Raw genomic sequence first — 10,458 nt, forward strand, 5'->3', positions numbered from 1 at the left:
TTGCAGAAGAGACTTTATTATCAGAGTGATTTTGTAATATTGAGTTTTGGCAGATTTGGCTGCATTTTTGGGGGTCGTTCATTGGTTTGAAGTGAATTGGTCACAGGTCTGGTCTTGAGAGTTTGACTGTCTGGAACTGTGGTTGAAGATCTGATGTTCTGATTTATTCTTTTATTTAACTTTTAATAACTTTTTATTGTGTTCCTTGGTGAAAAAGAAAAAATGCTTTCCTTCCTTTTTTTTAAAGGTTAAAAAAAGGATTGTGGCGCTACAGTGCTTAGAAGTAGCAGGCGTCTATAGAACTTTACTTATACTTATACAGCTCTGGAAAAAACAATCAGTTTCTCTGATTTTGCTACTCTGGACAACATTTCTCTCATATTCTAAATAAAAAATTATTCATTTCTAGCATTTATTTGCAGAAAATAGAGAGTTTTAAGAGTTCAGAAATCAATATTTGCTGGAATAACCCTGGTTGGTTTTTAATGACAGTTTTTTTCATGCATCTTGGCACCACGTTCTCCATGTTCTCCTCCACCAGTCTTACACACTGCTTTTGGATAACTTTATGCTGCTTTACTCCTGGTGCAAAAATTCAAGCATTCAGCTTTTTGCTTTGATGGCTTTTTTAAGTGGTATCTCACTTTTTTCCAGAGCTGTAATTGCATGTGATATCCCTCCATCCCTCCCTCAGTTCATTCTTTTCCTGGAAAAGAGAGTTATTATTGATATGGGGAGGAAAGGTGGAGTTGTGCATGCTTCCACAGAGACAGCGAGCGAGAGACACGCTGTCTGAGCTGTGCGATGATCCTCCTGACTCGACCCATGAATCACTTATCTGCTTCCTCTGGTGTCAGACAAAGGAAGGATGGCTTGAGTTTGAGTTTGAGTAGTGCTCAGTCTGACGTGTGGAGGAACGAGTGTGTGCCTGAGTGAGTGTGTGTGTGTGTGTGTGTGCTGAGCATGGCTCTGGTTATATCTGGTATGAAATGATTAGCTTGGTGGGAAAAGAGCAGAAATGGACTTGGTGTGTGTGTGTGTGTGTGTGTGTGTGTGAAGGGTTTTTCCGCTGTCATGCGAATTGCAGCAGATGGATGTAGGGCACAGAACTGGGAGACGAGAGAGAGGGAGTTTGTGAGAACAAGAAAAAGAGAGAGAGCGAGAGAGAGAGACTGCAGAAGGAAGGAAAGAGGAAAGGAGAAGAGAGGAATCGAGCGAGACGAAGAGACAATACTCAGCATCTCTTCTTCTTCATCTTCCGTGACCTGGAATTCAGCCTGGATATGTTCGCCTCGTTTCTTCTTCACGCTTTAGGATTTGCGTCAGGATACAGCAGGAATACGTGCAAATCTGGAGCATTTTTGGAGAATTTTATCAGTTTAAGGGCAGCGGTTTGGCCCAGTAGCTGCAGGAGAGGAGTGCAGCAAGCAGGGCTGACCGGGTTTTGGTTTTGGGTCCCACTGTTGGGGTGTCCAATATGCCTGAGGCCAACTACCTTCTCTCAGTCTCCTGGGGCTACATTAAGGTTTGTTTTTGGACTTTCTGAAAGGAACACATACTACTTGAGTAGAACGACTAAACTGGACTACATAGTAGATGATTTTATTTTTATAATTTCCAGGAAAAGACAGAAAAAACAGTAAAACAGATTAAAAAAGAGCAATGGCAGTAATTTACCTTCTTTGTGTCTTGCAGTTCAAGAGGATGTTGAACCGTGAGCTGACACACCTGTCGGAAATGAGCCGCTCCGGCAACCAGGTGTCCGAGTTCATCTCCACCACGTTCTTAGGTGAGTCCAATTCTATTTTTATTTCATTTTGTACTTCCTAGCCTCTTTTTTTTCTTGCGACTTCACTCTGCGCTTCATAACTCAGATTAATCTGAGCCTCGGTGAACAAAAACCCATTAAGTGTAATGAGATACAGGAGTGCTTCAGACTAGTAGCTCTCCAGCCCAGAGAGTTGTTGAACCCAATTGCAGAACTCAAAGCAGGTAAACCCAAGAAGAAAGAACTAAAAATTAATGTGTCATGTCAGGGTCGTGCTCCAATACACTACTACCGCTGCCTCGACTGAATTGGGACACAGCTGACCGGACCTCCAGTGCGTGGTGGTCGTCCTAACTTTTGTAACTGATAAAATGCAGTGTTTTTTGCATGCAGTGCATCAGCTCACTCAGGCATCGCTCAGGGAAGTTGAAACAAAGACAAAGACTCTAAAAGGAGACAAAGAAGTGACCCTGCTTTGTGTCTGCATGCGAGAAAAAGAGAGAGAGCGAGAGAGAAAGAGAAAGAGAGAGACACAAAGAGGGAGACAGCAAAGCAAAGGAGAAAGAAAGGAGGGGTACAGTAGGATGCCTCGTGCCTCGTGGTTTGCCTGCACCGCTGTTTTCAAACCAGTCTGATCTGGTCTGCAGCACCGCAGAGAGAAAGAGAGAGAGAGGGAGAGAAAAAAAGGAAGAGAGGAAGAAAGAGAAAGAAAGAGAGAGAGAGAGGGGAGAGCCGGATAAGAAGATTAAGAAAAGGGGGGTGGGTAGACCAGAAAGACAGTAAAAAAAAAAGGAAGGAGTGGGGGAAACAGCGTCGTACATGTTTAATTCAGAGGGGTCACCGTACTCCCCTCACCTTTTAGTTCAAAGCCCTGCAGCCCACTGTTGCTTGAGTCACTAAAGAGGCTAACGGCTGAAGTTTCTGCAGCAGAGCATGCACCGTCTGCACAGTCTACAGGCAGATGGAAAATCATCCCTCTGTTTACCTGGAAAAACACACCAACAGAGAGAAAAACAAAGAAAAGAAATGGAGGAGGAGCTTTAGGAATTTATGCAATATAAACAAGGATTACAGGGAAAGACTCAATATCTTATGATATCTTATATCATCACAGATGAAATACGATAGGTAACCAGAATCGACGTTTCTGCCTGTGCTGGCAAAACACACACACAAACACAGCTAGCACAGCGACGAGGGCCGCTAGCCGTCAAGGTGTAAGCACCTGTATTTCTCTACGCTCGACTGACGTAAATGAAGCAGTTCCCTGAATTCCCTCTAAACAATTCATTACCTGCGCTTCTCCGTTTTGCTTTGGGTTCTCTGTTTGCTGTTTGTTTTGTAGAAACACAGCAATAAGGGTTTTTTCCTGAACTGTGTCGTCAGACAATGACTTTTTCACAGCAGAGACATAAAGATGCTTTACACGTTCAGGGTTCATACACCTTTTACAATGTAAAATTCAAGCACTTTCAAGGACCATTTATTTTCACGTTTTTCCAGCACATTTTCTGGGCTGTGGAAAACGAATGATAACAGTGTTATCTCAAAACTGGGATTCAATAAGCGATAATCAATATATCGCAAAACTATATTTATAGTTTTACACAAATTAAATACTATATAAATGTTATTCGCCGCATGTTTCCTCTATTCATTTGATTGAGCTGATTGAGTTACTGTAGTATGTCAAATTCAGGATTTGTTGAGAGCATTTATACATACATATACTTTTACATACATATAAAATATATATTTTTTTCACACTGCAAAAGATGGTATTATGTTTATGTAAAAACACAAACAGAATTGAAGTAAGAATAAATTAAAGCAACTTTTTCTTTAAGCGACTTTATTTAACGAGAAAGTAGAATAAGAATTAAAGTTCGAATTTCAAGCATTTTCCAGGATTTCTAGCCCCCGTACTAATCCTGCACTTTACACATAACCGTGTTGTTTACTTGCTTTGTGTCACGTGACTCATTATTCCTTTATTGCTGCTACTTCAGTAGAAAAGATAAAGGTGTTTTTTATCCATTCTCTCTCTTTCTCTTTCTCTCTCTCTCTCTTTTTAACCACATAAAGTAACACAAAGAAAACCGTGACTTAAAAAAAAAAGGTCACACAGGTCACAGTATCGGTTATGGGTTGAGTATGGGAAGAAGGACATAAGGTGTTGATACATTAGCATAAACCATATTAGTCTGAAACCTCATATAATCCTCCCCCTCTTCACTCTACAGACAAACACAACGAGCTAGAGATCCCGTCGCCTACTCACAAGTCTCGAGAACGCAAGAGGAGGCAGCCAGGCCATCATCATCATCAGCATCATCAGCAACAGCAGCAGCAGCAGCAGCAGCAGCTGATGACTCAGATCAGCGGCGTACGGAAGGTCACGCACGGACCCGGTATCTCCAGCAGCTGCAGCGTGGCTCGCTTCGGCGTCAAGACGGACCTGGAGGACCTTCTCGCAAAGGTGGGTTCCTGAATCTATACTTTTCATACAAACGATACTAAAACTACTAGTACATTACACATTTTAAAGTTTTGAAGTTTAGAAGTCTGCTTTGAGCTTTTATTATATATTTATTTTAAATGAAACTTAATAAATTAATCTTCTCAACTCCAAGCAGGACTTAGAGGACATTAACAAGTGGGGTTTGAACATCTTCAGGATCGCAGACCATTCTCATCAACGGCCGCTTACCTGCGTCATGTACGCCATCTTCCAGGTCGGTGTCTTCTGCTTTTCTTTTTTGTTTTTTTAACTAAAATCTAAAAAAAACTCTGAAAAAAAGACATTTGAGTCATTAAACAAGTCTTGATATACTAAATTTAATAAAAAAAACTGTATATAAATATCCTAACTGCAGGAAAGGGACTTGATGAAGACGTTCAAAATCCCGCTGGACACTTTCGTGACGTACATGATGACCCTCGAGGACCACTACCACTCGGACGTGGCCTACCACAACAGCCTGCATGCTGCGGACGTCGCCCAGTCCACCCACAGCCTGCTGTCCACCCCTGCTCTGGATGTAAGTGAGGCAGTGCATATAATGATTTTAGCTTTTTTCTTTAGACCAGCATCTAAAGAAATTATAGAAACCCTTCCTTTTATAGACATGAAGCTTGTTGATTTTTTATTTATAGTGTTTTTGTTTTTAAATCTTTCGTACTGGTCTAATGGTACACAAGCCAACAGCACTGAATACCCGCTAATCCCCAGACAATAAACCGTGCACGGTTTGTCTGGCATTCCCTCTCACTGTCAGTGTTTTTTTTTGTCTCAGCGGGAAATGTGAAAATCTAAAGCTGGTCTAAATCAACTACTTAGCATTTTTAGAGATTTGTCACTTTGAGTAAAATTCTCCAGCTCTCAGAGCTCTCTCTCATTTCTTTCTCCTCTTTTTCTCGAATTCACAGGCAGTCTTCACAGACCTAGAGATCCTGGCAGCCATCTTTGCGGCAGCTATCCACGATGTGGACCACCCAGGGGTTTCCAACCAGTTCCTAATTAATACCAGTGAGTGCTCTTTCTCCTCCCTCCAACCCCTCCCTCCCTTCACATTTATGCTCCATTTGTACCAGATGGGGATCCATCAGCGGCTTGTCTTTGCTTGTCTTGCTTGTCTTTTTGTGTTTTAGTATCTTCTTTAGTACTTCTGCTGATCTGGGTGTTTTCTGTGCCTCTCTTTATTACAGACTCAGAACTGGCCCTCATGTACAACGACGAGTCCGTTCTCGAGAACCATCATCTAGCTGTGGGCTTCAAACTTTTGCAAGGGGAGAACTGCGACATCTTCCAGAACCTTTCGAAGAAGCAGCGGAGAACCCTGAGGAGTATGGTGATTGATATGGTGAGACAGCATACAGTATAGAACATTTTTTCTATAATAAAATGCATAAAGTGTAATGGGATGGAGTGCTACGGACTAGTAGCTCTCCAGCCCAGAGGGTTGTTGAACCCAATTGCAGAACAGTTAAACTCAAAGCAGGTAAACCCAAGAAGAAATAAATAATAAAAAAAAATATATATATATATATATAAACGCACTGCTCCTCACGCAGTAATATGACCCATGTCGTCAGGGTCATGGTCCACTACTACACTACTGGTGAAAAAAAAAACGCCCTTATAAAGAGATAGGAGCCCAAGAACAGGCGGGAAAACGAGAATGAGCGAAAAACTAAAGAGAAAAAGGGGAGGGGATTGTAAACAAAAGCTCTCCAGAGAAGCATATATATATATATATATATATTTTTTTTTTTTTATCGTCTCTTAACTAAAGTTCTCCTTACTTTCTTTTTGACAGGTTCTAGCCACAGACATGTCCAAGCACATGAGCTTGCTGGCAGACCTCAAGACCATGGTGGAGACCAAGAAGGTGACCAGTTCTGGAGTGTTGTTGCTGGACAACTACACAGACAGGATACAGGTGAGCCTCAAACAGCTTTAAACTTCATTTCTGCAAAATATAAAAAAATAATTGAAAAAAATATTTAAAATTTTTAGTAGAGTGCACTAGCTCATAATCTCACGTTGTGATGTTCACAGGTTCTGCGCAACATGGTCCACTGCGCCGACCTCAGCAACCCCACCAAGCCCTTAGATCTGTACCGGCAGTGGACGGATCGCATCATGGAGGAGTTCTTCCATCAGGGTGACCGGGAGCGAGAACGTGGCATGGAGATCAGCCCCATGTGCGACAAACACACCGCCTCAGTGGAGAAGTCTCAGGTGAGAATCAGACACTGGGAATCAGTTTTCTTGGTGTGGGCAGTGTGCCAACTCCTGCTGGAAAATGAAATCCGCTTCTCCATAAAAGATGAGAGCAGATGAGACATGACTCTCCAAACCATCACTGATTGGTTGAAGCTTCTGTGTCTCTCTCTCTCCACTCTTCCTCCAGATTCTAATCCCTTCATTTCCTTTAAATGAATTATTTTAAAAATGTACTAATGATCAGTGATGGTTTGGAAATTTCCTTTTCCAGCAGGACTTATGAAAAATATGCATGTGATATTTGGTAATATTGGCCAAATTGACAACATATTAACAATATATACTTAATTCTCCTTCCAGGTGGGCTTCATCGACTACATCGTGCACCCGCTCTGGGAGACATGGGCGGACCTGGTGCACCCTGACGCCCAGGACATTCTGGACACTCTGGAGGAAAACAGGAACTGGTACCACAGCATGATCCCTCAGAGCCCCTCCCCTCCGTTTTTCGAGACCGAGGGCGACGGTGGAGACAAGTTCCAGTTTGAATTGACTCTGGATGGTGATGAGGGGGAGGACGCGACGCTTCACGAGAGGGTTCACCATAAAAGACCCTCAGAGACAGCTTGTGTGGAGCTAGTGAGCCAAGATCCTTCTTCGTCTTCACCCGCGGAGACGTAGCAGACGCTCGGATGGTGTGCGCGTGTGGTCCGCCGTATTGGTTTATACCGTGGAATGGAGGTCTACGAAACTCCTTCTGCTGGAGAAGCTGTTTGAGGAGCTTAAGTGGAGGTCCAGAAAACCAGAAAAGTGGCGTGAGGCGTTCTGCTTTTTGGTTTTTGAGAGCTAAAGCGGAAGGTAGCGCTGGGATTCTTCAGGAAAAGTGAGCTGGAGTGTGGATTCAGAACTCTACTAAACTCAGAACCTACAAAAGATGGACCGTTTTCTCGATTCAGTTTTGAGTTAAGGTCACTTTACGGTGGTTTGGACTGGTTTTGACTGTTCCATGATGTTTTAATCCAGTGATAACTGGATTTAAAGAAACACAGCCGAGCAGAAATCCTCATTTTCTGACGCTTGAGTCCGGTGCTTGCGAAGAGATGCTATGAAGGACAACTACTGACTTATGAATAAATATAAACCGGATGGATTTATTACTCTTTTTTCTTCAAAGACACTTTTTTCTACCAGCTTATATATTATTTTGGGGTTTTTATGTGTTTTTTTGTGACTTCTGAATGATTTCTCACGAACACTTCTAGTGTAAAGATATTTAACATGAAGGAACTGAAAAGGAATGAAGTTTTGTGCTGAAAGCATCAACAAACGTGTAAATGAGGTCTTTACAAAGGTCTTCCTCCATTTGAGGCAATAGCATTTATTGTTTATCCCTTCTTTTTAAGCCTGTACATTAACGAATATTCAAATATTCAGCTATTTAGATATTCCGATATTTCTACGATTCACACGAGACAGTATTTAGTATTTTATATGTAACTGTAATCTGGTACCATGTACATAATCTACTGTAGATTGTAAATAGGATTGTAAAAAGAACCGATGATGAAAGCACTTTAATAGAAACACTGAAACCACTTTATAATAGGGCTGAGTACCCTAATCAAAAAAAACTCAACAACAACGAAAAAAAAAAAATAAATAAATAAATAAATAAATAAGCATAACATGATCTGGAAAATGGAAAATTTTCTCTCGACTGTAGGAACCAGTTCTCTCGTTCTCTGTTCTCTCTCGTCTTGAAAGAAAGAAAGGAAGGAAAGAAAAAAGAAAATCCCTTTTTTCTGGTGTCGTCTGTAAAATAAAAATTAAAATAAACCTGAGAAGCTGAGACGCTTCAGATTTATCAAAGCAAGCAAACCAATAAAGAATACAGCTCTGGAAAAACAAATCTGAATCAATTTGGCTATCTAAATGTATATGTTTGAGTAAAATGAAAATTTTTGAACATATTGTCATTTAAAGTCATTTTTATTAGCAGAAAATGAGAAATGGATAAAATAAACAAGTTCATATTCATAAAGATTTAAGTTCAGAGTTCAGAAATCAGAAATATTTGGTAGAATAATCCTGGTTGGTTTTTAATCACAGTTTTTTTTTCATGCATCTTGGCATCATGTTCTCCTCCTCCACCAGTCTTACACACTGCTTTTGGATAACTTTATGCTGCTTTACTCCTGGTGCAAAAATTCAAGCAGTTCAGTTTGGTGGTTTGATGGCTTGTGATCATCCATCTTCCTCTTGATTATATTCCAGAGGTTTTCAATTCGATAAAATCAAAGAAACTCATCATTTTTTAAGAGCTCTCTTATTTTTTTCCAGAGCTGTACGGCTGTATGTGCGAATGGTTTTTAAAATAAAAGTAGATTTCCGAGTCATGCCATGAGTGAGCCTCTGTGTAACAATCACTGACGTCAATGCCTTTTGTTTCTTCGTATGTTAACGCAGACTCGCTAACACAGGATGTGGTGACTAACCTACACAACACTCAGTCTTAAATCACTGAGTTAGAAGACAGCAGGGTTTTCAGGTTCCTTTAAGGCCTTGGTGTTAGTGTGCGCTGTCTGTTTGCTGTCGCTCTCGCGCCTTATCGGTACGGCCACTTCTTATTCGCTCTTAGCTCACTAAAAGCTCACCTAAAACTCAATTAAAGCTCAGTTAAAACTTACTTAAAACTCACTTAAAGCTCACTTCTTCCTCACTTCAACTTGTTGTTGAAAAATGTAGTTTGCTTTACTTTTTTCTGCGAGTGTGAGAAAAGGAATTGTATGAGGAATTTTTAAATACAGAAATACAGTAATAATGCTTTAAATCTTTTTTTTAATTTTTCCAAAAACATGTTTAAAAAACTGCTTAGTTTGTGAATTTGTTTTCTGTTGTCTGTTTTTTTTTTTTTACATAATTCTAAATGGAAAGCAGGGAGCCGTGAGCACACTTCTCTGAAAGTGACGACGGGTTTTTTTTTTTCTGTAACTCGTCGCAACTTGTCTGCAGTGAGAAGAAGAAGAAAAAGAAGCGACTGGTGAAACTACATGAAACTTTTTTTTTTTTTTTTTTTTTTTTAACTCTTTCATTGCAGCGGCGATGGTTACGCACACTGTATCTGTGTGTATCTGTGAGTTCCCTGGTGGAATAACGTCTTTTATTCATTACTGTTATTATTGTTTGTTTGTTTGTTTGTTTGTTTGTTAGTTGTTAAAGCTATTATTATTTTAATTTTTTTAATGGCACAAAAAAAAACTGACTACATGTCGTAGCCGGCGATGCCATGATGAACACGTGTGTTACTTCCCAAAGAACTCATTAAATATGTACATTTTGGAAATATTTGCTTGATTATTTGATTTATTTGTGTGCATATGTACATGTAACATATTGGGGGAAGGGGAACTGCAGCTCTAATGGTTTTAAAATTAGAATATCATTAAAAAGTTCCTTTATTCCAGTAAGTTAGTTTAAAATGTGATGTGAAACTCAACTTTTTATTGTTGATGATTATAAAGCTTACAGACAATGAAATCCCAAAAATCAGTGTCTCAGAAAATTAGAAAAAAAAAGTTATTATATAAGACAAATTGGTACTTTTGGCAGTGTGGGCAGTGTGCCAAATCCTGCTGGAAAATGAAATCTGCATCTCTATAAAAGATAAAAAAGTTGTCAGCAGCAGAGGGAAGCTGTAAGATATGAAGTGCTGTAAGATTTTGCAGGAAAACAAAACTGCACTGACTTTATACTTGATAATAAAACACAGTGGATCAACACCAGCAGATGACAGACATGACTCTCCAAACAAATCATCACTGATCATCAGTAAATTTTTAAAACATTTCATTTAAAGTAAATCAAAGGAGCAGAGTCTGGAGGAAGAGTGGAGAGACACACAGTCCAAACTGCTCGAGGTCTAGTGTCATCTTTTATAAAGAGATGCGTATTTCATTTTCCA

The 10,458-nt window shown here is 40.1% G+C and overlaps 1 protein-coding gene across 6 annotated transcripts in view; it reads left to right on the top strand.

Moving 5' to 3' along the window:
- The window catches only part of pde4bb (phosphodiesterase 4B, cAMP-specific b), a 70,141-nt gene extending 60,299 nt beyond the window's left edge, over nucleotides 1–9,842 (top strand). For 3 of the 6 annotated variants that reach the window (XM_022677808.2, XM_022677809.2, XM_007250636.4), the window contains 9 exons: nucleotides 1,696–1,789; nucleotides 4,012–4,247; nucleotides 4,402–4,503; nucleotides 4,645–4,809; nucleotides 5,198–5,297; nucleotides 5,477–5,631; nucleotides 6,088–6,210; nucleotides 6,330–6,512; nucleotides 6,858–9,842. In XM_022677808.2, the coding sequence (XP_022533529.2) occupies nucleotides 1,696–1,789; nucleotides 4,012–4,247; nucleotides 4,402–4,503; nucleotides 4,645–4,809; nucleotides 5,198–5,297; nucleotides 5,477–5,631; nucleotides 6,088–6,210; nucleotides 6,330–6,512; nucleotides 6,858–7,178 (1,479 nt within the window). In that variant the 3' untranslated portion in view covers nucleotides 7,179–9,842. Of the gene's footprint in view, nucleotides 1–903; nucleotides 1,526–1,695; nucleotides 1,790–4,011; nucleotides 4,248–4,401; nucleotides 4,504–4,644; nucleotides 4,810–5,197; nucleotides 5,298–5,476; nucleotides 5,632–6,087; nucleotides 6,211–6,329; nucleotides 6,513–6,857 lie in introns of those variants that run through there. The other 3 variants (XM_049482481.1, XM_007250637.4, XM_007250638.4) reach the window with 2 other exon arrangements.
- Nucleotides 9,843–10,458: the final 616 nt, after the last annotated feature.

Source organism: Astyanax mexicanus, chromosome 8 (genome assembly GCF_023375975.1).
Source record: "Astyanax mexicanus isolate ESR-SI-001 chromosome 8, AstMex3_surface, whole genome shotgun sequence".
Lineage (NCBI taxonomy): Eukaryota > Metazoa > Chordata > Actinopteri > Characiformes > Acestrorhamphidae > Astyanax > Astyanax mexicanus.